The sequence below is a fragment of the Bos mutus genome, chromosome 5 (genome assembly GCF_027580195.1).
Source record: "Bos mutus isolate GX-2022 chromosome 5, NWIPB_WYAK_1.1, whole genome shotgun sequence".
In the NCBI taxonomy this organism is placed as follows: Eukaryota; Metazoa; Chordata; class Mammalia; order Artiodactyla; family Bovidae; genus Bos; species Bos mutus.
In genome coordinates, this window is record NC_091621.1 from 113297650 (window position 1) to 113323834 (window position 26185).

Sequence of the window (26185 nt, forward strand, 5' to 3'; positions counted from 1 at the left end):
ACGGAAGTCCTGGTCTCTGGTTTGTCCATATGCCATGGTTTTTTTTTCAGAAATGCAGCCAGTAGTGGTGGCTGGGGGTTGTCTTGGCCAGGCTTGCTGTCCTCTTTCACCTTCTCTCTTTTTCAGATGTTTCATCAGATGAGCTAATTGTTGGTAAACAGACTTCCCCAGTGCTTGAATATGCTTAGATTAACTAATGCAAGACTACAGTGTATCTGGACATTATCAAGAGCTATAGTAAAATCCTTCTGACATCCATCGTGCATGTATTTCTCCAAATATGAAGACTTCATAGAGACCTAGGAAAGCAAGAATAACCCCTGTAATACATTTCCTTTCCAAGCAAAGAGACTCAGACATTCTTTGGAATAGTTTTCATTTCCAGCTTGTCTTATTCTTTCCTGTGGAAATTGTGCTGTTTCCCCTGCCTTTGTGTCCACTGAAAGAAAAAGTTAACATCTCTTCTTACCAAGAGGGAAAGTGTGCTTAAGTTGCTCAGAGGAAGAGTGGAAGCTGTCTTCCTCCAAGTTAGAGGATTTGAGGACTGGACGTGTGTGTGTGTGTGTGTGGGTGTGTGTGTGTGTGTGTTTCTCAGTCACGTCCAACTCTTTGCGACCTCATTAACTATAGCCCACCAGGCTCCTCTGTCCGTGGATTTCCCAGGCAAGAATATTGGAGTGGGTTGCCATTCCCTTCTCCAGGGGATCTCCCTCACCCAGGGATTGAACCTGGGTCTGAGGCCTTGGAAGGGGCCTTGATAATTCTCTTAGGTATGTTGAGTACAGTTAACAGTGAAATTGCTAAGGCTTCTTTCAAACTGAGACTTCCTGTGGTCTGCTTTCCTTTATTTCCTCTGAGCCAGTTCCTTAGGAAGATGCTCTTTGTATTAAGTCTGTGCTGCCTCGCCAGACGTTCTTGTGCTTAGTAAGGCCTACAGCATTGTCCTGGCTTGGTTAGAGCTTGACTCCACTGATGCTTGAGAAGAGAACCCTGTCCACGTGCTGGTGGATGTTCTGTCTTTGTTGACTCTCAGTACTTGTCATGAGTCTTGATAATGAGGATTGTCATCGCTGACCCTTTGCCTTAGGACTGCTGTGACAGCACTCATGGTTAGCAGGAATGATCTCTGGAATAAAGGGATTGTACCATAGGGATCACCGGGACCTCTGGGAGGCCCCTGTTCTGAAGGTGATGAGAGTAGTGCCCTAGTGTTTATCAGGTGGTCCTTTCTGCTTTACTACCAGGCACTGAGGTGGGGCGAGTGCTGGAGGCTCCCACTGGGTTCCTGACTCCAGTCCCAGCTTCCTCACTGCCTCTCAGTGCCACCTGGAGCCCCTCAGCTACTTGTCTGGCTTCAGTTTTCTCCTCTGGAATAACAGGGTTTCTTTGGATTCCCTTAATGATTTATATCGAATTAATAAAATAACATATTTCAGTAACAAATTTTGAAAGGTACAAAACTGTATTCTCTGAAAAGTATGTCTTCTCGTCTCTCATGTCACAGTTTGCTCATTGGTAGGTTTCTTAGGGGGATCTTCTAAAGATTTTCTGTGTATTAAGTAATCTCATCTTTTCCTTTCCTATTCTTTATGTTTTATTTTTGTAAACAAGTGAGTATGTCAGAATTTTCACATTGCTTGTCACAGTGCTGATTTCCATGATTCTGATTTGACAGAACGCAGCTGAGGCACAAGTATGTTAGCTCTTAACAAATATCCGGGAATCATTCTGTGACCCATACATTGAAAAATACCGTCTTGAATTTATGGCATGTTGGATTTTTTTGTTTGTTTGTGCTACTTTTAAAAAGTTTGGATTTTTTTTTCTGCTACTTAAATTTTCTTTTTTTTTAATTTTTGGTTGAACCATGCAGAATATGGGATCTTAGTTCCCTGACCAGTGATTGAACCCATGCCTTCATTGGAAGCACCGTCTTAACCCTGGACCACCAAGGAAGTCCCTCATTTACTGTTCTTAAAATATGATGATTTTAGTTTTAGGGTGGGATACGATAGTCTAATTCTCTTGAAGAGATCTCTCGTCTTTCCTATTCTGTTGTTTTCCTCTATTTCTTTGCATTGATCGCTGAGGAAGGCTTTCTTACCTCTCCTTGCTATTCTTTGGAACTCTGCATTCAAATGGGAATATCTTTCCTTTTCTCCATTACTTTTCGCTTCTCTTCTTTTCACAGCTATTTGTAAGGCCTCCCCAGACAGCCATTTTGCTTATTTGCATTTCTTTTCCATGGGGATGGTTTTGATCCCTGTCTTTCGTACAATGTCACTAACCTTCGTCCATAGTTCATCAGGCAATCTGTCTATCAGATCTAGTCCCTTTAATCTATTTGTCACTTCCATTGTATAATCCTAAGGGATTTGATTTAGGTCATACCTGAATGGTCTAGTGGTTTTCCCTACTTTCTTCAATTTAAGTCTGAATTTGGCAATAAGGAATTCATGATCTGAGCCACAGTCAGCTCCCGGTCTTGTTTTTGCTGACTGTATAGAGCTTCTCCATCTTTGGCTGCAAAGAATATAATCAATCTGATTTTGGTATTGACCATCTGGTGATGTCCATGTGTAGAGTCTTCTCTTGTGTTGTTGGAAGAGGGTGTTTGCTATGACCAGTGTGTTCTCTTGGCAAAACTCTATTAGCCTTTGCCCTGATTCATTCCATATTCCAAGGCCAAATTTGCTTGTTACTCCAGGTGTTTTTTGACTTCCTACTTTTGCATTCCAGTCCCCTATAATGAAAAGGACATCTTTTGGGGGTGTTAGTTCTAAAAGGTCTTGTAGGTCTTCATAGAACCGTTCAACTTCAGCTTCTTTAGCGTTACTGGTTGGGGCATAGGCTTGGATCACCGTGATATTGAATGGTTTGTCTTGGAAACGAACAGAGATCATTCTGTCGTTTTTGAGATTGCATCGAAGTACTGCATTTCAGACTCTTGTTGACCATGATGGCTACTCCATGTCTTCTAAGGGATTCCTGCCTACAGTAGTAGATATAATGGTCATCTGAGTTAAATACACCCATTCCAGTCTATTTTAGTTCGCTGATTCCTAGAATGTCGATGTTCACTCTTGCCATCTCCTGTTTGACGACTTCCAATTTGCCTTGATTCATGGACCTAACATTCCAGGTTCCTATGCAATATTGCTCTTTACAGCATCGGACTTTGCTTCTATCACCAGTCACATCCACAACTGGGTATTGTTTTTGCTTTGGTTCCTTCCCTTCATTCCTTCTGGAGTTATTTCTCCACTGATCTCCTGTAGCATATTGGGCACCTACCAACCTGGGGTTCGTCTAGTCAAGGCTATGGTTTTTCTTGTGGTCATGTATGGATGTGAGAATTGGACTGTGAAGAAGGCTGAGCGCTGAAGAATTGATGCTTTTGAACTGTGGTGTTGGAGAAGACTCTTGAGAGTCCCTTGGACTGCAAGGAGATCCAACCAGTCCATTCTGAAGGAGATCAGCCCTGGGATTTCTTTGGAAGGAATGATGCTAAAGCTGAAACTCCAGTACTTTGGCCACCTCATGCTAAGCGTTGACTCATTGGAAAAGACTCTGATGCTGGGAGGGATTGGGGGCAGGAGGAGAAGGGGACGACAGAGGATGAGATGGCTGGATGGCATCACTGACTCGATGGACGTGAGTCTGGGTGAACTCCGGGAGTTGGTGATGGACAGGGAGGCCTGGCGTGCTGTGATTCATGGGGTCACAAAGAGTTGGACACAACTAGCGACTGATCTGATCTGATCTGATCTGACCGACCTGGGGAGTTCCTCTTTCAGTATCCTATCATTTTGCCTTTTCATACTGTTCATGGGATTCTTAAGGCAAGAATACTGAAGTGGTTCAGCATTCCCTTCTCCAGTGGACCACATTCTGTCAGACCTCTCCACCATGACCCGCCGTCTTGGGTGGCCCCACACGGCATGGCTTAGTTTCATTGAAGGGAACATTTCATGCAAAGATGGGGTCAATAAAGGACAGAAATGGTATGGACCTAACAGAAGCAGAAGATATTAAGAGATGGCAAGAATACACAGAAGAACTGTACAAAAAAGAGCTTCACGACCCAGATAATCACGATGGTGTGATCATTCACCTAAGCCAGACATGCTGGAATGTGAAGTCAAGTGGGCCTTAGAAAGCATCACTATGAACAAAGCTAGTGGAGGTGATGGAATTCCAGTTGAGCTATTTCAAATCCTGAAAGATGATGCTGTCTAAGTGCTGCACAATATGTCAGCAAATTTGGAAAACTCAGCAATGGCCACAGGACTGGAAAAGGTCAGTTTTCATTCCAATCCCAAAGAAAGGCAATGCCAAAGAATGCTCAAACTACCACACAATTGCACTCATCTCACACACTAGTAAAGTAATGCTCAAAATTCTCCAAGCCAGGCTTCGGCAATACATGAACCATGAACTTCCAGATGTTCAAGCTGGTTTTAGGAAAGGCAGAGGAACCAGAGATCAAATTGCCAACATCTGCTGGATCGTTGAAAAACCAAGAGAGTTCCAGAAAAACATCTATTTCTGCTTTATTGACTATACCAAAGCCTTTGACTGTGTGGATCACAATAAACTGGAAAATTCTGAAAGAGATGGGAATACCAGACCACCTGACCTGCCTCTTGAGAAATTTGTATGCAGGTCAGGAAGCAACAGTTAGAACTGGACATGGAACAACAGACTGGTTCCAAATAGGAAAAGGAGTACGTCAAGGCTGTATATTGTCACCCTGCTTATTTAACTTCTATGCAGAGTACATCATGAGAAACGCTGGGCTGGAAGAAGCACAAGCTGGAATCAAGATTGCCGAGAGAAATATCAATAACCTCAGATATGCAGATGACACTACCCTTAGGGCAGAAAGTGAAGAGGAACTAAAAAGCCTCTTGATGAAAGTGAAAGTGGAGAGTGAAAACGTTGGCTTAAAGCTCAACATTCAGAAAACTAAGATCATGACATCTGGTCCCATCACTTCATGGGAAATAGATGGGGAAACAGTGTCAGACTTTATTTTTTGGGGGCTCCATCACTGCAGATGGTGACTACAGCCATGAAATTACAAGATGCTTACTCCTTGGAAGGAAAGTTATGACCAACCTAGATAGCATATTCAAAAGCAGAGATATTACTTTGCCAACAAAGGTCCGTCTAGTCAAGGCTGTGGTTTTTCCTGTGGTTCTGTATGGATATGAGAGTTGGCCTGTGAAGAAAGCTGAGCACTGAAGAATTGATGCTTTTGAACTGTGGTGTTGGAGAAGACTCTTGAGAGTCCCTTGGACTGCAAGGAGATCCAACCAGTCCACCCTGAAGGAGACCAGTCCTGGGCGTTCATTGGAAGGAATGATGCTAAAGTTGAAACTCCAGTACTTTGGCCACCTCATGCGAAGAGTTGACTCATTGGAAAAGACTCTGATGCTGGGAAGGATTGGGGGCAGGAGGAGAAGGGGATGACAGAGAATGAGATGGCTGGATGGCATTACTGACTCGATGGACGTGAGTCTGGGTGAACTCCAGGAGTTGGTGATGGACAGGGAGGCCTGGCGTGCTGTGATTCATGGGGTCGCAAAGAGTCAGACACGACTGAGTGACTGACGATTGTCTAAACACTGATACCTACCTTGATCATGGGCAAGATATATTTTTAGAATATGAGCTATAGTGGTTGCTTCAAGCTTTTTTTCTGTGTGATAATTAACGTATAGAAAATAAGACTTGTCTGAAAAATAATTTTCAGACATGCTTCTTGAAAAATAAATCATTGCTTCTTAGATTTGCTGGAGGAAAAGTCCATAAATTCGATTTTCAGTTTTAGAATGAAGCAAGTTTATAGAGGATTGATTTGTTTTCCTATTGAAATTCAGTGTAATTTTCTTATGAGAATTTGATACATCACATAAGCCAGAAGCAAAGCAGAGGGAGATGTTTTGACTGAGGAAGGCTGGTGAGCTGTGCTTTCAGAGAGGGAAGATCTGTCAAGATAAAGGAATCCATGATGATGACTTACATTTGCGTATCCTTGCAGAGTACAGAGAGCTTTCACATACGTGATGTCTTCTGAGCTTCACAGCTCTGCAGAAATCAGGGCTTCTGACACTGTCTTCATGTTATAGGTGGGGAGATTAAGGCTCAGAAAAGGTGCAGTACAGCCAAGTTGCGTGGCAGGTAAATTAGGTGGTCAGAAGTGAAATCTAGACTTAAAACTGGGCTTTTGACTTCTAATCTCCTCTCTTCTTCTTCTCACTTACTATTAAGATATCCATTCCAGATATTTCTGGATGCCATTTATGCACATAACCGGTAACAGCTGCTACTGATTACATTCTGATTATTTTTAGAGCAAGGTTGAAGAAATCAGACATCCTAGCAAAGTACTAATGAGTACTGATTCCATCCAGTGGAATGGGAGTGGAAGGATTTAGTTGGTGTCCTAAGGCAAAAGAATGTACTTGCTCTTTGCCACTTTGATTTTTGGCTGTGCTGCGTCTTCCTGGCTGCTTAGGAGCTTTCTCTAGTTGCCGCGAGCGGGGGCTACTCTCCAGTTGCCGTGCGTGTTTGCCATTGCCGTGGCTTCTCATTGTGGAGTCTGGGCTCCAGAGCGCAGGCTCAGTAGTTGCCCCGCGTGCTGTCTTCCCAGACCGGGGATCGAATCTTCGTCCCTGCATTGACAGGCGGGTTCTTAACCTCTGGACCACCGGGGACGTCCAGAACAATGTACTTTGATCTTTACATGAGAGAGAAGGAAATGACATTACCAGAGAGAAACTGAAACCCCTGAGAAGAGGACAGCCCAGCAGGAGGTGAAGTGAACTTGAATTCTCAGTTGTGTCCTTTTTAAAATCTGTGAGGAATAAACGGATAGTTTAACTTCTGCATAAAGTCATTCGTTTTAAATAACTTTTCTGTTGGGCTCACTAAAAAGAATGCTTTTTAAAGCCTTCGTCGTGTGTGACATGCAGAATGAGAGAGAGGGCTTCTTCATCTGAAGCAGTTTTCTTCACTGTGTTCTCTGGGGCCAAATGAATCCTCTCATCAGCTGCCAAGTTTCCCTTCTCACTGCCTGTCTCTCCCCAGGCAGTTCTCCCTTCTCTCTGATTGTCTTTTCTAAATGGGCCTCTTAGGAAATGGGTTTTCGTTCCCTTGCCTCAATTAAGTTAGTCCCAGATTGTGGCAGTCACTCAAGTAACAAACCGCTGAGCCCGGAATATTAACAGTTCTCCTGCGTGAGGCAGGGTAGGTTTCTGTGGAGTCTTTTCTGGCCTTTCTAATTTGATCTTTGTGCCTTCTCCCAGAAGCAGTGTTTTGTTCCAGCCAGATGTACTCTTGGGTCTCACTGCATGTGAAACTACGCCTCCAGTATTGACATTTGGGATTTGGACAAGGTGAATCTACTTGTCAGTTGACTTAGAGAAAAATGCTTTTAGTAATAGCTGTTGACCCAAGTACTTGACGCCATGATCAGTTCAGACACGATGAAATCTGATGACCCTTTTCCAATAGTATTTATAACCTGTGATCAACTGCTCCCATGGGCATCTTCAAAATCCATTCACTGGCTTGGAAATTCTGCTGCCTAAAAATACCCATGAACTGACATTCTGACTGAAAAGCTTCTTGGCAGACTTGTTGAAATGCCATAATAATGAAATCCCAGACTCTCTGCTGACCATTTGAATATTTGTGGGGAAGGTGCAGTCTGCACGCTGAGGCAGGTGCTGTGGGGCTGAGGCTGAACTCTAGCTCATCCACTCATCCACTTTCTGACCTTGAACAGATAGCTCCCTCTGAGTTAACAGTTCTCTGGTGTTAACTTTCCCTCTGAGTTAATGATTCTCCCTCTGTTCTGTAGAACTTCGTTTTGTTTTGTGTAGATTTGCTAACCAGGCTTGTTTAGGCTTGCTATTCAACAACTTGGTTTGAAATGAAGAAAAGAGAATATTAAAGCAATGAATGCAAGTTTAGTAAGATCATAATACAGTTTGACCAGAAATCCTAGTTCAGAGTTATTATAAGTGTATAAAAATCTTGATTATTTCTGCTAAGTTATAATTTAAAACTAGAGCTCAGAGAAAGTGTAACTTTTGAAGTACAGAAGGGATCTAAATGTTACAATTATATAACATCTTTTTAGTGCCTCTTCTGTTCAGGTCAGAATGCTTTGAATATACCACACTGTTTATTTAAATTGGCCATCTTGCCCAGGCTTGATGAAAGGAATTAGTGGTGTTGAGATAAGGCATTAAAGACACACCTGTCTTCTTCACTGTTAGAGGCCGTAAGAGAAATGTTTGAGGATTTTAGTTGTATTTCAGAATCTAGCATCATTGGAAAGGTTTTAGTACTTTATGGGGAATAAAATGGTTTTAGAGCATTTAAAACACTTGTTTGTTTAGCCGTGTCAGGTCTTAGTTGTGGCCCACGGGAGCTTTTGTTGCGGTTCAAGGACTCTCTCGTTGTGGTGCGTGGGCTCAGGAGCCCTGAAGCATGTGGGGTCTTAGTTCCCCATCGGGGACCAAACCTTTGTCCCCTGCATTGCAAGGCAGATTCTTAACCACTGGACAACCAGGGAAGTTCTGAGATAGAATGATTTTTTCCCCCATGCTCACAATTCTGGTTTAGTGAAGAGGGACCAGTGAGGTGGAGGAAAAGCAGTTTCATAGCAGTAGTTGTTGAAAATACTAGTCTGTAACAGTGAGTTTATTTTTTGTCTTATTTGTTTTATATAGGACTTTTTCAAGTGTATACTAATTTTCACTGAATACTCATAATATTCTTGCACTGTATACATAAAGCTTGATTTAAAAATATGTGAATGAGGAATAAAGACAGGAAATCAGGAGCATACCTAGATAGGGGCCCACAAAGTCAAGGTGAAGAGTGTACCATATCTCTTATTTTTGTCTATTTGTGTCTCTTTTAAGCTAGGGAAAAAATGAGATGATTAAACACTTAGTGTTGTTATTCTTAAATGTAAAGGTGGTGGTTGTTGTTCAGTCTCCCCGTAGTGCCTGATTCTTTGCAGCCTCTTTGGACTGCAGCACACCAGGCCGCTCTGTCCCTCACCATCTGAAATTTGCCCAAGTTCATGTTCATTGCATCCATGATGCCATCCAGCCGTCTTGTCCTCTGATGTCTTCCTCTTCTGCCTGAAATCTTTCCCACCATCAGGGACTTTTCCAATGACTTGGATGTTCACATCAGATGGAAAGGTTAAGAAGAAGGAGAGAAGTCGCTCAGTCATGTCCAACTCTTTGTGACCCCATGGACGGTAGCCTACCAGGCTCCTCCATCCATGGGATTTTCCAGGCAAGAGTACTGGAGTGGGCTGCCATTTCCTTCTCCAAATGTAAAGGTTACATAGGAATTTAAATAGAGGGGACTGTCAGAGAATCAGCACACCTCCTTGTCTGTATCTCAGGGCTTATTAAATCTGCTTACAGTTAGTGGGCAGGAGGAGTCTTGGAGATGGTGCACAAATTCCAGGTTGCTGTGCATTATTAAAATTTATAAACCCTTCCACAGTGTGGGAATGTCCTAGTTAGCCATTCAGCCATAGAGAGATGCTTTTGTGCATTTACCCAAAGTGCGGGAAAAGCCCTGCTTCCCTTTGTAGCTGTGGAGCATGTCTTCTTAAATAAAGACATCATATTTATAGTTTTTTTTTTTTTGGCAAGAAGCTCCTAGTAAAAACTTAACAATAGAAATAATTGAGAACCACTTCTGCCTTGTTTTATACTTCGTTTCTAAGAATGCTGAGTCACAAAATCTTAAGTTAGGAAATTGTCAAAAATAGAAAAGACTTTCAGAAAGAGTTTAAAGACAGACAGAAGGGTTTGGTTTTTTAATTGAGACAGTAATTTGATTCCATTTTGTTGACTTCCTTCAAGGAAACAAATTTGTCTCCTAATAGTATTAAATCTTGTCCATCCACATTTGTAGTCTCTTGTAATGACTGAATAGTGTTTTACTCTTTTATTGAAAAGGAAGTTACATGATTTGCTAGATCTTGAAGTCAGTGATTTTAGTAAGATGCTATATACTACCTATCTCTTAGAACTATCTCCAAAAAAGAAGTAGATCTATATGGGAAAAGAATTAAAAAAAAAAAAGTATATGTATTAACTGATCACTTTGCTATATACCTGAAACTAGCACATTATAAATCAATTATATTCCAATAAAAATTAAAAACACAAAAAGAAAAGAAAAACAGAAGTAGAATATATTTGATTTTAGATGTAATTTAGACTCTGGAAGGAGACCAGGATTAGTGTCTTTTTGTTATTTAACCCTAGGCGTGGCTCTCCAGCTCTGTTTCCTTTATCTTCAAAGTGTGAAAAATGACAGTACTTAATTCATAGGACTGTTTTGAGGAATAAATAAAAGAATACATTTAAAGTACTTAACACTGTGTCTGGAATATAATGAATACTCAGTACATGATTTTAAAGAGAAAAAAATGCTGGCGTGCGCGGGGGTCCGTGTTCTGCCTTTTCTCATCCTGTGGGTATCCAGTCTCGTCAGTCCCCTGGACTGTGTGGCATGAAGCGTGGCCAGTCCTCCTGCAGTCAGTGTGGGCAGCCTGTGGAGACTGGTGCTTCCCCGAGGTAGCCTTAACTGGCTCCAAATGGCCCAAAGGAGTAGCTCGCTACACGGACATGACAAGACTGATGTGGTTTAAGAGGATTTTCTCTTTAAGTGCTTTCATTTTTTTTTAACAGTGCCTTTGAAGATGAGACCATGAAGCTCAGGCAGCTGAAACTGGATAACCAGGTGAGCAGAGTCTCCTCTTCTGAAAGATGTGGACAGCTTATCCTGACCAGGAAGCCAATGGGCCTGACTGTGGCTACAGCAAGGCCAAAGCGCTTGAGGACATCAGCATTAAAACTGGCCTTGGACTTATAGTCACTAAAGATTCCTTGGCATCTGTCATAAGAATTAGAAAAATGTTAACGCTGTATTTCTGTGTAGTAATATGAAACTGTTGCCCAAATATCTCTCTGCACTGTAATTTCATGTAACTACAAGATTTTTTCTTTATCTTAAAATGCAAATCTGAAAGTGGTACTGTGCTTCTTAAAAGCTTCTACTGCCTACAGAATACTTTCTCACAGTATTGGTCTCACTTTTCAGTTACATGTTATTATTTGCAGTGATTTGACTTATGTTCATTTCCTCCATTAGACTAAGCTCCATGAGAACAGGAACCAAGAAGTCTGTTAATGATGACCTTTCCATCAGAAGGTCCTGGCCTGGGGCTGGGCCCATTGTAGTCCTTCATTAAATACTGGAATGATGGAAGAGATAAACGCAGTTCTCTGTTGTCACGTACTGTGAGAGTCCTGATTAGTCAGCCTAGAATCTTATACCCAACATGTGTTATTTTCATAGGAGTGTTTTCTAATTCAGGAAATTCTTTAGGTCCATCCAGTCTGCCAACATGGGGTCATTAGCCGTCAGTGTCTGGAGTGACAGGGGACTAAAAACACTTCCAAGTGCCGTCTTGCTCCTTTATGTTGCTTTTGGACCTCATAATGGGACTTTCTGTTGTTCAGTCGCTCAGGCATGTCCGACTCTTTGCCACCCCATGGACTGCAGCGTGCCAACCTGCCCTGTCCTTCACCATCTCCTGGAGCTTGCTCAAACTCATGTCCTTCGAGTTGGTGATGCCATCCAGCCATCTCATCCTCTGTCATCCCCTTCTCCTCCTGCCTTCAATCTTTCCCAGCATCAAGTTCTTTTCCAGTGAGTCAGCTCTTCGCATCAGGTGGCCAAAGTATTGGAGTTTCAGCTTCAGCATCAGTCCTTCCAAAGAATATTCAGGACTGATCTTTAGGATGGACTGGTTGGATCTCCTTGCAGTCCAAGGGACTCTCAAGAGTCTTCTCCATCACCACAGTTCAAAAGCATCAGTTCTTTGGCGCTCAACTTTCTTTATGGTTCAACTGTCACACCCATGCATGACTACTGGAAAAACCATAGCTTTGACTATATGGACCTTTGTTGGCAAAGTAATGTCTCTGTTTTTCAATATGCTGCCTAGGTTTGTCATAACTATTCTTCTAAGAAGCAAGCGTCTTTTAATTGCATGGTTGCAGTCACTGTTAGCAGTGATTTTGGAGCCAAAAAAAATAAAGTTTGTTGCTGTTTCTGTTGTTTTCCCTTCTGTTTGCCATGAAGTGATGGGACCAGATGCCATGATCTTTGTTGTTGTTGTTGTTTTTTCCATTTTTTTGAATGTTGAGTTTTAAGCCAGCTTTTTCACTCTTGTCTTTCACTTTCATCAAAAGACTCTTTAGTTCCTCTTCGCTTTCTGCCATAAGGGTGGTATCATCTGCATATCTGAGGTTATTGATATTTCTCCTGGCAATCTTGATTCTAGCTGGTGCTTCATCCAGCCCAGCATTTCGCATGATGTACTCTGCATATAAATTAAATATACAGCATTGATGTACTCCTTTCCCAATTTGGAACCAGTCCATTGTTCCATGTCCAGTTCTAACTGTTGCTTCTTGACATGCTTGCAGGTTTCTCAGGAGGCTTAAGGTGGTCTGGTATTCCTGTTTCAGAATTTTCCACGGTTTGTTGTGATCCACAGTCAAAGGCTTTAGTGAAGTCAGTGAAGCAGAAGTAGATGTTTTTTTGGATTTTTCTTGCTTTTTCTATGATCCAGTCAGTTCAGTTCAGTCACTCAGTCGTGTCCAACTCTTTGCGACCCCATGGAGAGCAGCACGCCAGGCCACCCTGTCCATCACTAACTCTTGGAGTTTACCCAGACTCATGTCCTTTGAATCGGTGATGCCATCCAACCATCTCATCCTCTGTTGTCCCCTTCTCCTCCTGCCCTCCATCTTTCCCAGCATCAGGGCCTTTTCCAATGAGTCAGCTCTTCGCATGAGGTGGCCAAAGTATTGGAGTTTCAGCTTCAACATCAGTCCTTACAGTGAACACTCAGGATTGATTTCCTTTAGGATGGACTGGTTGGATCTCCTTGCAGTCCAAGGGACTCTCAAGAGTCTTCTCCAACAGGACAGTTCAAAAGCATCAATTCTTCGGCACTCAGCTTTCTTTATAGTCCAACTCTCACATCCATACTTGACTGCTGGAAAAACCATAGCCTGGACCTTTTTTGGCAAAGTAATGTCTCTGCTGTTTTCTGAATGTTGAGCTTTAAGCCAATTTTTTCACTCTCCTCTTTCACTTTCATCAAGAGGCTCTTTAGTTCTTCTTTACTTTCTGCCATAAGGGTGATGTCATCTACATATCTGAGGTTATTGATATTTCTCCCAGCAGTCTTGATTCCAGCTTGTGTTTCCTCCAGCCCAGCGTTTCTCATGATGTACTCTGCATATAAGTTAAATAAGCAGGGTGACAATATACAGCCTTGATGTACTCCTTTCCCGATTTGGAACCAGTTTGTTGTTCCATGTCCAGTTCTAACTATTGCTTCCTGATCTGCATACAGACTTCTCAAGAGGCAGGTCAGGTGGTCTCGTATTCCCATCTCTTTCAGAATTTTCCACAGTTTATTGTGATCCACACAGTCAAAGGCTTTGGCATAGTCAATAAAGCAGAAATAGATGTTTTTCTGGAAATCTTGTTTTTTTGATGATCCAGCAAATGTTGGCAATTTGATGTCTGGTTCCTCTGCTTTTGTAAATCCAGCTTGAACATCTGGAAGTTCACGGTTCATGTATTGCCAAAGCCTGGCTTGGAGAATTTTGAGCATTACTTTACTAACATGTGAGATGAGTGCAATTGTGCAGTAGTTTGAACATTGTTTGGCATTGCCTTTCTTTGGGATTGGAATGAAAACTAACCTTTTCCAGTCCTGTGGCCACTGCTGAGTTTTCCAAATTTGCTGACATATTGAGTGTAGCACCTTTACAGCATCATCTTTCAGGATTTGAAATAGCTCAACCGGAATTCCATCACCTCCACTAGCTTTGTTCATAGTGATGCTTCCTAAGGCCCACTTGACTTCACATTCCAGGATGTCTGGCTCTAGGTGAGTGATCACACCATCGTGATTATCTGGGTCATGAAAATCTTTTTTGTACAGTTCTTCTGTGTATTCTTGCCATCTCTTCTTAATATCTTCTGCTTCTGTTAGGTCCATACCATTTCTGTCCTTTATCGAGCCCATCTTTGTATGAAATGTTCCCTTGTTATCTCTGATTTTCTTGAAGAGATCTCTAGTCTTTCCCATTCTTTTGTTTTCCTCTATTCCTTTGCAATGATCACTGAGAAAAGCTTTCTTATCTCTCCTTGCTATTCTTTGAAACTCTGCATTCAGATATTTATATCTTTCCTTTTCTCCTTTGCTTTTCCCTTCTCTTCTTTTCACAGCTAATTTGTAAGGCCTCCTCAGACAGACATTTTGCTTTTTTGCATTTCTTTTTCTTGGGGATGGTTTTGATCCCTGTCTCCTGTACAGTGTCACGAACCTCCGTCCGTAGTTCATCAGACACTCTGTCTATCAGATCTAGTCCCTTAAATCTATTTGTCACTGCCACTGTATAATCGTTAGGGATTTGATTTAGGTCATACCTGAGTGGTCTAGTGGTTTTCCCTACTTTCTTCAATTTAAGTCTGAATTTGGCAATAAGGAGTTCATGATCTGAGCCACAGTCAGCTCCTGGTCTGGTTTTTGCTGACTGTATAGAGCTTCTCCATCTTTGGCTGCAAAGAATATAATCAATCTGATTTCGGTGTTGACCATCTGGTGATGTCCATGTGTAGAGTCTTCTCTTGTGTTGTTGGAAGAGGGTGTTTGCTATGACCAGTGCGTTCTCTTGGCAAACTCTATTCTCCTTTGCCCTGTTTCATTCTGTACTCCAAGGCCAAATTTGCCTGTTACTCCAGGTGTTTCTTGACTTCCTACTTTTGCATTCCAGTCCCCTATAATGAAAAGGACATCATTTTTGGGTGTTAGTTCTAAAAGGTCTTGTAGGTCTTCATAGAACCATTCAGCTTCTTCAGCGTTACTGGTCAGGGCATAGACTTGGATTACCATAATATTGAATGGTTTGCCTTGGAAACGAACAGAGATCGTTCTGTCGTTTTTGAGATTGCATCCAAGTACTGCATTTCAGACTCTTTTGTTGACTGTGAGGGCTACTCCATTTCTTCTAAGGGATTCCTGCCCACAGTAGTAGATATAACGGTCATCTGAGTTAAATTCACCCATTCCAGTAGATGTTGGCAATTTGATCTCTGGTTCCTCTGCCTTTTCTAAATCCAGCTTGAACATCTAGAAGTTCTAGGTTCACATACTGTTGAAGCCTGGCTTGGAGAATTTTGAGCATTACTTTGCTAGCATGTAAGATGAGTGCAGTTGTGCAGTAGTTTGAACATCCTTTGATATTGCCTTTCTTTGGGATTGGAATGAAAACTGACCTTTTCCAATCCTGTGGCCACTGCTGAGTTTTCCAAATTTGCTGGCATATTGAGTGCAGCACTTTCACAGCATTATCTTTTAGGATTTGAAATACCTCAGCTGGAATTCCATCACCTCCACTAGCTTTGTACTGATGGTTCCTAAGGCCCACTTGACTTTATACTCTAGGACGTCTGGCTCTAGTTGAGTGATCATACCATTGTGGTTATCTGGGTTATTAAGATCTCTTTTGTATAGTTCTTCTGTGTAAGAGGACTTGGAGGGCAGTAAATTACTTCAAAGGTGGAACCTAGTTCAGCTGTCTTCAGGGGGACGTTGCTGGGGCCGTCTGCTCCAGGGCCACCGTGAGGCCCTTGGTGTCCCTCGTGCCTCTGTGGGACCTTCACCAAGTCCCCTGCCTCTCGGGCCGCCCCGTGGGAGGGGTCCAGCCTTCCCTGTGCACCCACAATGGAGCGTGGCCCATGGCCTGCAGGAACCCTGTGCTTCAAGGTGGCAGCGGTCAGCTCAGTGATAGGTACATGTATTTGTTCTTTTTCAAATTCTTTTCCCATTTAGATTACTACAGAATATTGAGCGGATTTTCCCGTGCGGTACAGTAGGTCCTTGTTGGTTATCTATTTTAAATATAGCAGTGTGTACATGTTCATGCCAAACTACCTAACTGTGCCTTCCCCCTGGCAACCATAAGTTCGTTCTCTAAATCTGTGAGTCTTTCTGTTTTGTAAATAAGTTCATTTGTATCTTTTTTTTTTTTAGATTCTGCATATAAGCAATATCACACGATACTTGTCTTTCTCTGTCTGACTTACTTCATTAAGTGTGATAATCTCCAGGTCCATCCAGGTTGCTTCAAATGGCATTATTTCTTTCTTTTCAATGGCTGAGTAATAGCATACCATTATATATATATGTAGCACATCTTCTTTATTCCTCTGTCAATGGACATTTAGGTTGCTTCCATGACTTAGCTATTGTAAAGAATGCTGCAGTGAACATTGGGGTACCTGTGTCCTTTCAAGGGCATATACTCTTTGGATGTATGCCCTGGAGTGGGATTGCTGGATCATATGATAGTCCTGTTTTTAGTTTTCTAAGGACCTTCCATACTGTTCTCCATAGCAGCTGTAAGAGTTTACATTTCCACCAACAGTGTTTGATGGTCCCCTTTTCTTCACACCTAAAGGATAATAAGTTTTCTTTTTTTCTTCCAGTTAAAAAGTAGGAAAATTTAGAAAAGTAGGAAAAGGAAAAATAATCATCCATATTCTACTTGCTAGACAAATCACTGTTACCGTGTTCCTTCATTTTTTCTCCCACTCATATGTTTATATAAACTTGTGATTGTGATTTGATAATAATATGTTAATTACTATATATTTTTCATATACTTGGATTATGATCTTAGCTTGGCTAAAAATGCATTTGTATCACTTTAGATGGCTTTTCATAGGTGTTTAGTAACTATTTATTAAATGAAGTAAATGAATCCTTACCCCTCTCTGTGCCTTAGTTTTTCCCACTTCTTAAGTGGGAAAATGTAATTTACCAGAGGCTCTGTAAGGATCTGTGAAAGAGTGTATATGCCGAAGTAGCCAGACCTGGTGGTCGATCCCCTGGCTGTCCCCTCTCAATCCTCCCCAGAGAGCGCTGCTGGAGAAGAAGCAGAGGAAGAAGCGCCTGGAGCCGCTCATGGTGCAGCCGAACCTGGAGGCCCGGCCGCTGAGGGCGAGGCCGAGGGGCCGCGAGGAGCACGCTCTGCTGGTGGAGCTGCAGGCCCCGCAAGGCGGAGTCATCTTGCAGGGTGTGTACTCAGGCAGCAGCCCCCTCCTGCTGCCGCTGTTAGCATCGTTACCAGTCCCTTCACAATCTTTATAATCATGATTAGGCTTCTGAGTTGGGATAAACGCAGTGGTCCAATCAGCGGAGGATACCTGAAAGTTCACAGCCATCCTGAAACAGTTGTTTTATCTGCAAAATGAATGAGTGTGGGATCTTAGTTCCCTGATGAAGTGATGAGTCTTAACCACTGGACCACCAGGGAAGCCCCCAGAACAGCCCATTTGAGGAGCTTGCAGGCTTGGTTGTTGTCTCCCGGCAGAGTGAACCGTAAAGCCAGGAGCAGATAGAGGCAACCATTCCTCCAGTAGCCGGACTCGGGACAGCAGTGACAGCAGCAGGGAGGAGAAAGAGCAGGGTTAACACGGCCAAAGCCAGCCCTTGGCCGCCTACCTGGACCAGGTCTCGAGTCTGGAGGACCTGCTTTGCTTTCCGTCTCTTTCTTAAGTGTCTGAAGCACAGCATCAGGTGCGTTTCATTCATACTTCAGCCTCTAGTCAGGGCAGCTTGATAAAATGAACACAGATAATGGAGTGGCTTCCTCTTAACAGATGTCCTCATGGAGGTTAAGGCTGGAGGAGTGGACCGGTTTGGTGGGTGTTCATTCGGATCACGCGCACCAGAGCCACCTGGCCACAGGGCGGGTGATACCGGCTTCCGTTCTTTTCGTTGGGCTCCTAGGCATTGATGGTCCTGCTGCCTTCCTGAAGCCAGACGCTCAGGATGTGGACACCAGACTTCACGTTCTCACGGTGGGCTCTGCTGCCACAGAGGACGCTGAAGGGAGCGCAGATGGGGAGAGCGCACGGGACCCTGCCTCCAAGCCGGATCTGCAGGAGGTTCTCCGAAAGCACGGTGAGGGGGTCCCGGCTTTGAGGCTGTGAGCTGGTTGAGCTGGGGTGACGTCAGGTGTGGGCTGGACAAGAGTTACTCTGTGCTGTGAAGAATGAAGTGGAGGGGACAGGTGCTCCCTAGACCAAGATTCAGGAAGTGTCAGTTTGGAAGATAATGTTCCTCAGGTGGAGGTTCGTTTGCTTGTCTTACAAGTTTGGGAGAAATCCTTGACCTCTGTCTTAAGGTACATGTTTACATAAACTGAGTTTTTAGTATAAAAATGGCATTTGAAAACATAGTACTAACGTTGTGAGTCAACGGTACTTCTATAAAAAAGAAGAAAGCGTAGTAGGAATGAAGATGCCAACATGAGAGTGAGGTCCCAAGAGTTTTATGCCTTTTTGCTACCCGCCCCCAAAAGTTAGTCTCCTTCTCTCCGTGGACCTGCTGACTCTGGGATGTCACGTCAGCACTCACACGCCGTGTGGTCCTCTATGCCTGGCTGTCACTTAGCATCGGTTTTTCAGAGTTCATCCACGTTCTGGCCTGTCAGGGCTTCATTCCTGTCTGTAGTTGAGTGACGTTCCGTTGTACAGATAAGCCATCTTTTGTCCTTCCTGTCATCAGCTGATGGACAGCTGGGTTGGTTCCACTCTGGCTGTTAGGAATAGCGCCACTGTGAACAGTTACGCGTGCATTTTCATTTGGATGTATGTTTTCCTGGCCTTAGCCTTATCCTTGGGTGTCCTTGAGAAAAACTTGATACCATTTATTTGTGAACTGTGTGAAAGGAGCTCATGGTGGCCCCTCCTCCGAGATGGGTAGGGCTGCCTGTTGCTCAGCCTCCTCGTCAGTTATGATTTGCGGGCTGTGCCAGCTATTGTGTGAGGGGCAGCCTCACCCTGGAGACCAAAGAGGAAGAGGGTTGGGTTTCAGGCGTAGCTCTGCTGCTTTGTCTTGGGCAGAACTGCTCCTCCCGGGCCTCCCCACTGTCATCTCCAGGCCTTTGTCACCTTCACAAACTGAGCCTCTGTCCCCGGTGAACTCTGCCTGCCCAGCTCCTCCTCTCCCCTCACAGCTCACATACATAGAATCACAGGGGTTTTCGCCTTTTGTATCTGACTTATTTTCGCTTTGCATAATGTCTTCAAGATTCATTCATGTTGTAGCATGTGTCAGGATTTCATTCCTTTTTAAGGCTGAATAGCATTCCATTTGCGTATGTGCCACGGTTTGTTTATTCATCAGTTGGTGGATATTTGGGTAGTTTCCACCATCTGAAAATTGTGAAGAACACTGCTCTGCACATCGGTTGTTCAAGTGTCTGTCTGTGTCTCTGCTTCGTCTCCTTCTGGGAATATACCCAGAGGTGGAATTGTTGGATTTGGATTCTAGGGCAGTTCTATATGTCTATTTTAGGAACCAACTATATTGTTTTCTGCTGTGGCTGCATAATTTTGCATCACCACCAGCAGTGCATGAGGGTTCTAGTTTCTCCTCACCAACACTTATTTTCTGTTTTGGGGTTTTGTTGTTTTTTAATTTATTATTTTACTTATTTGTTTTTGGCTCCATTGGGTCTTTGTTGCTGCCAGGCTTTTCTCTAGTTGCAGCAGTGGGGGCTGCTCTCTGGTTGTGGTTTGGGGGCTTCTCATTGCAGCGACTTCTCTTGTTGGGGGGCACAGGCTCTGGGTGTGCGGCTTCAGTGGTTGCAGCTCCCGGCTATAGGCTACGGGCTCAGTAGTTGTGGCGCACGGGTTTAGTTGCCCTGCGGCATGTGGGATCTTCCTGGATCAGGGATAGAACCCGTGTCTCCTGCATTGGCAGGCGAATTCTTGACCACTAAGCCACCAGGGAAGCCTGGTATTTTTTTTCTATAGTAGTCATCCCGGTGCTTGTCAAGTGGTATCTCATTGTGATTTTAATTTGCATTTCCCTAATGACTAGTGATGTTGAGAATCTTCTTATGCTTATTGGCCACTTATGTAGCTTCTTTGGAGAAATGTTTATTCAAGTCCTTGACCCATTTTTGAATTGGGTTTGTTTTGTTGCTGTTGAGTTAAATATTCTGGATATTAATCCTTATCAGATGTATGATTTGCAGATATTTTCTCTCATAGAATGTTTTAAAGAGGCTCAAATTAGGGTGGCAGCAGTGGGCAGGGAAAACGAGGGGTGGAGTAGGTGAGAATATGAAGAAAGAGTTGTCAGAATGTGCATAAAAGAGCCATGTGTTAAGTCAGAACAGCTGGAATGTTTTAAGCAAGGGAGTTAAAGTTATATTTGGCTCAAAGATTTTCTGGCCTTTTTTTAACAGTTTCTCCCTTTCTGCCAGGGATCTCAGGGAGTTTGAACTTTGACGAGGAGGAGACTGATGGGGAGGAAGGAGAAGGGAACCAACTAAGGTCTCAGTCGCCGTGTTCAGAGGCAGAGAGGCCCGGTTCTGCATCCAGCCAGAAGCCAGCCCCGGTGTGTAGTCCTGATCCTTCTTCCTCTGGGGCTGATTTCACTGCTTCCTGGACACGTCTTCCTGTTTAAGTGCCATCACTGCATGAGGGCTGCTTCCAGGATTTAAGCTGGAATTATATTTAGAGCCCACGACCTCATATTTCCTATGTCTTCAGCCAGCTTTTGTAAAGCTGTATCCCATTTTCATACTTCCCTCCTTCATTACTCCCAGGGGTCATATACTTACTTAACTTCTCAGAGTTTTTCTTTATTTTGTCAGAAGACGGAAGACATATGGGTAAATCAGTAAGTTAATTTGTCCTTTAAGTGTTTCTCAAAGAGAACATGAGGTTTCCTGACCCAGCTGCGGCTGCTCTCTCAGGGCACAGGGGCCTCCGGGACCGCATCCCCGCACTCTGACATTCAGCCGGGAGAAATAGAGGACTTGGAAGGCTTTGCGTACAGTCCTGCCCCACGAGGTGTCACAGTGAAGTGCCGGATAACCCGGGACAAGAAAGGGATGGACCGGGGGCTCTTCCCCACCTACTACATGCACTTGGAAAAGGATGAGAATCGCAAGGTAGGCGAGTGGCTCTTGTCTTGAGATGGAGGGTAGTGTGCTGTCGGGGTGGGGGCGGTGGTGGTCTTAAGAACAGGGGCGGGGGGCACCAGCCTTAGACCTAGTCAGCAGGAACGAGGGTGTACCTCCAAGTGTCCAGTGCCGTGTTCTCACTGTCTTCACAGAGGTCCTAGTCTAATAGTCAGAATCCACCCCCGCCCCAGAAAAAAGAGAGTTTTATCCAGGAGTCATAAAATGGAGGAGAATATTCAAATGTAGTTGTTTTTACCTCCATCCCTCTTTTGGGGTGCAGGGGTTTCCAGCGTGCTCTTAGACTTTTATTTTTATTACATGGTAGAACATCAGTGTGGAAAAAAGAGAGTACATTTTAGGGAATAGGAGGAATTGGAAAAACAAAAACATGTCAGTGAAATGTCTTGTTTTTCATCCTAGAAATTCTGATTTACCCTTAAATTTGAGGCAATTAGTATTTGCTAGTGACCAGCCTGTTTTGTGTTGATACCAGGTCTATGTGGGTGACTTTACGGTTCTAGAAATAAGCTGGTGGTAGTAGGTTTTGCTAGTGACCAGCCTGTTTTGTGTTGATACCAGGTCTACGTGGATGACTTGACGATTCTAGAAATAAGCTGGTGGTAGTAGGTGTCAGTGCTGTTGACAGCCACTGTTCACTGCGTGTGGACTGCGCACCAGGCGTGCGCTCCAGCTGTGTGTGTGTCATCGCCTGGAACCCACAGGACAGGCTGTGAGACAGGACTCCTTGTCCCCCTGTGCGGGCGAGGCGACGGGCTCGGGGAGCACCCACATCACCAACGAGTGCCAGAGCCAGTCTGAGCCTGTTTGACTCCGTAGTGCCCCCTGCCCCGGGTACTGCCCTCGCCCGCCTCCCTGTTACTCTCCAGGTCCAGCAGGGTTTGGGAAGGACGCCCACACCATGGTACCCGCGTCCCTGAAGCCCCAGGAGCTCAGAACAGCCACGCACACAGTGCGGCAGGAAGGCAGCATGGTGGGGAGCGGGGGGCCCAGTGTCCAAGGTCCTGCCTCTCCAGGGTGGGGGCAGTCTTCTCGTGAAACTGCACGAAGCTTGTTTAAAATGTCAGTGGACCTTCCCTGGAGGTCCAGTGGCTAAGATTCCGCTCTCCTAACGCTGGGGGCCTGGGTTTGGTCCTTGGTCGGGGAACTAGATCCCACACGACGCAAATAAGACCTGGTGCAGGCAAATAAATAGATAAAATGTCAGTGCAGGTTTTAGGGGTGAAGTTACAAATAATGATGTGAGAATGAGGCGAGTGAGTTTAGAAAAATTAGGCAGTTGGGAGACCCTGGTGGTGAATTCTAAGAGACATAGTGAGGATTAGAAAAAGTGGTAAGACCTAGAGATTGGTCTCCTTTGAGAAAACCCCGAACGGCAGGTGTGCCGGTACTGCGAAAGGGCCTGAGGCCCCAGGGGCCCTGGGAGAGGAGGCCGCAGGGGCTTCCACAGTGGCACCGGGGGCCCAAGGCCACAGAGCACACGGCGGCAAGGTCAGGGACAGGGAGTGGGTGCCCTTCACTCAGCTGGGTGCCTCATCCAGGCTCTGCAGGAGACCCGTCTCTCGTGTCTGTCTATCTGGGAACCTGAGATGATTGACTTCTGCCTGGGACTATCCTTCCAGGACTAGGTTTTGAACATGATGCGTGAGTTTAACACGTGCTAGCCTACAGACCAGGGGCCAGGTGTCGTCACCACTGGGGTTCCAGTGCACAGAGGCTGGTCTGGGTGTTCGGGGCCTCAGGGAGGTCGCTGCTGCCATCCATGAGGCCGTGGTTCTGGCCAGGTTCTCCATAGTCCTTGTGTGGTAAGGCTGCTGGAAGCGGGATCAGCAGGCCCCACACCATCCTGCAGGCTGACTGGCCCCTCGGCTCCTGGCTGGCGCCTCTCACCCCCACCCCGGGACCCTAGCATAGCCTCTGCTCCTGTGCCTGGAAGCTGCCAGCCGGCCAGCATGAACAGCGCTGCGCTGTGGCTGGGCTGCGTGCCGCCCCGGGCGCTCTGCTGAAATCGTCACTGGTGCCGTCGTCAAGACTCGGGCTGCCTCACCCCGGGCTCTGAAGGGAGAGCGTCTCTGAGAATGCGCTGAGCACCCTGTAACGACCCACACTGGAGTCTCAATGCAGAGGACTCCAGCTGTGGCCACCACGTGGCTTTTCTACAAGAAAAGTTAAAGTGCATTAAACCTGTTTAAAAATAGAAAAGACCCAGAGGTGGACTGCTTGGTATAGGACAGGCAGCTGCTGGATAATTGCTCACTGAATGTGTAGGACACACACGGCAGCTCTCGAGTGCATTTTTTACTGAAATGCTTTTTCCTTTTCTAGATATTTCTTCTTGCAGGTAGGAAGCGGAAAAAGAGCAAGACATCCAACTACCTCATCTCCACGGACCCCACAGACCTGTCCCGAGAAGGGGAGAGCTACATTGGCAAGCTCAGGTGGGGGCAGCCTCATGTCACGTCCTCTTCTTGTGAGAGCTTGATTCCTGTAGTCTCAAAGCAAGTCCACGCTGGTTTTACAGTGAGCTGGTTTGATGTCATCTAAAGAGAAATAAGTTAATAGAAAGCCCAAGGCTTCTCCATGATTTAAGGATGGATCTTTGAGAGAGTGACTGAAAATGAGAGAAAATTGCAGAGCTCTGTGGTGACTTTCTCTCTTGATTTTAGGTCCAACCTCATGGGGACTAAGTTCACCGTGTATGACCACGGCGTGAGCCCGGTCAAGGCCCAGGGCCTGGTGGAGAAGGCCTACACGCGGCAGGAGCTGGCCGCCGTGTGCTATGTGAGTCCATCTTCCCGGCCTCCTGACCGGCCCGAGCTCGCAGGCCGCCACCCCTCCCCTCACGCTTGTTTCCCTGTTCGCTCAGGTTCACTTGTCATCTGCCAGGTTTGGTGTGTTTGCTGTTCCGGCAGGCCTGTCCCCTCTGCTCTGTCCCTTCCCTGTGCTGTGGTGGTGTGAGCGCTCACTGCGTCACCGCTGACACACTGGCTGGAGGTGACGGTGGCTTGGAAGCCGGTCCCTGCTTCCATCTTCTTAAGCTGGTTTGCTGTGTATTGCTGCTGCCAAGCGGCCCTGCTCCAGCAGACGACATCTTTCTGCTCCACAGCCTTTCAGGCTGCTCCCCACCGAGTCTAGAGTCCAGCCTGGACCTTCCACCTCACCCTCTGGCTCCCCTGGCAGCACGCTCCCTCCTGTTGTCTCTGCCCGCCCCCTCCCCCCACCCCAAACCTGCCTGCCCCCTCCTGCCTGCCCACCAGGGTCTGCAGAGGGGCCTCTCCCCACACGGGACGTGCTTGACACTGCCCTCAGCTCCCCTCGATTCCTCTCACACCCTGTGAGCTACCCCCATCATGCTTCTGATCCTTCTCTGACCACTTTGTAAACTCCCGCTCACTGCTGTTTCTGCACAAACCCGGACCCGCCGTGTAGAGGGCATGCAGAGTCAGAGAAGCGAGAAGAAATTAACCCAACTCAGTTGTTGCTTTGATCCTAGAGTCTCAGCTTTTCTTCAGTTGGAATTAATCTCATCACTTGATTCCCATGAGATTTTATCTGTGTGACTGAGAATCATTTGGTTTAACCCTTTATAAGCTATGGTATGTTTTAGCTTCAGAATCAATGAAATATTTTAACTATGCATGACTTTAATACACACGTGTATATATATGTAAATATACACACATCCACATATTTAATGTACTTATGTGTAATCTGCCTGGCTTGACAGGCATTTTAATTTTTTGCTTCCAAGTACAGGCCTTAGTTAACTGTAATTCTCCCTGTGTATCATATAGTGCCATGTCCTTAGTTGGGAAATAGATATTTATTGATGATGATAAAACTGGGCAGTTTGCTCAAAATTGTCTTAAATTTCACTTCAGGCTAAAGAGGAAGAGTAAGGTTTCTAGATAATAGAGTCTGCTTTAAATTCAGATGTTCAAAGTAGGTTAAAAAGAGGAAACAGTATTATTTTCCTGGTCTTGATTACCCATCTCTCTTTGTTTAACTACAATGAAGTAATTGAATGGTTTTTAGTGCTCTCCACATTGCGGACGTTGCACGTAACCAGCAGTCTTGTGTTAAGAATGTCATCGCTTTTTCTTTTCTGTTTCAAGTTCCTGCTTATTTCCCTGTCTTCTAGGAGACAAATGTACTTGGATTTAAAGGCCCGAGGAAAATGTCTGTGATCATCCCTGGGATGAATATGAATCATGAACGGATTCCTTTTCAGCCACGAAATGTAAGAGTATATTTGTTCTTAATGTCTTTATTTTTAATTGAAGGATAATCGCTTTACAATATTGTGTTGGTTTCTGCCGTATATCAGCATGAATCAGCCATAGGTATACACGTTTAATCAGCAGAGGACCCTAAACATAAGACCGTGATGCAGACACAGTAGAAGAGACTCCTGTTCCCACCAGAGCCCAGTGTGGCGACCGGCCCTGCTCCAGAGAGCCGTCTCCAGACTCCCGGGCACCTGCACTTGTTCACGCAGCTGATTGCGGCCACTTACTCTGCAAAGAGAACTGCTAGTGATTCTCTGAGAATCCAGAAAACCTGGCTTAATCTTTGACTTTCTGTTCTGTTTTCTGAAATGGAGAAAATAGGCCCCTCCTCTGCCCGCCCCTGCACAGGGTAGAGAAGGGGTGGTCTCCCCTGGCTCTCAGCACAGACCCCTTGCCTGCAGGACCATGAGAGCTTGCTTTCAAAATGGCAGAACAAAGCCATGGAGAACTTGATCGAGCTGCACAACAAGTCCCCGGTCTGGAACGATGACACCCAGTCCTACGTCCTGAACTTCCATGGCCGGGTCACTCAGGCGTCTGTGAAGAACTTCCAGATCGTCCACGACAACGACCGTAAGCCCCCAGGGAGAAGGGTATTCTGGCGAGATTCGGAAATGAGCATTTCCTTTGTTTGGTAGGAAGTTACACTCAGGAAAAAGTGGTTTAAGAAAGAAATGGTTCTTTTGGAAAGACAGAGCTGCATTGTGAGTCGCTATGTGGAGGGCAGAAGTGAGACAGAGACGTCCG

At 45.0% G+C, this 26185-nt stretch overlaps 1 protein-coding gene across 3 annotated transcripts in view; it reads left to right on the top strand.

Annotated features, from left to right (window-relative positions):
• TULP3 (TUB like protein 3) overlaps positions 1-26185 on the top strand; it is a 30017-nt gene that overhangs the window by 1524 nt on the left and 2308 nt on the right. For all 3 annotated transcript variants that reach the window (XM_070371748.1, XM_070371747.1, XM_070371749.1), the window contains exons 2-10: positions 10743-10794; positions 17063-17222; positions 17939-18112; positions 20427-20560; positions 20922-21119; positions 23475-23587; positions 23816-23930; positions 25291-25389; positions 25840-26011. In XM_070371748.1, coding sequence (XP_070227849.1) covers positions 10743-10794; positions 17063-17222; positions 17939-18112; positions 20427-20560; positions 20922-21119; positions 23475-23587; positions 23816-23930; positions 25291-25389; positions 25840-26011 — 1217 coding nt within the window. The remainder of the gene's footprint in view (positions 1-10742; positions 10795-17062; positions 17223-17938; positions 18113-20426; positions 20561-20921; positions 21120-23474; positions 23588-23815; positions 23931-25290; positions 25390-25839; positions 26012-26185) is intronic.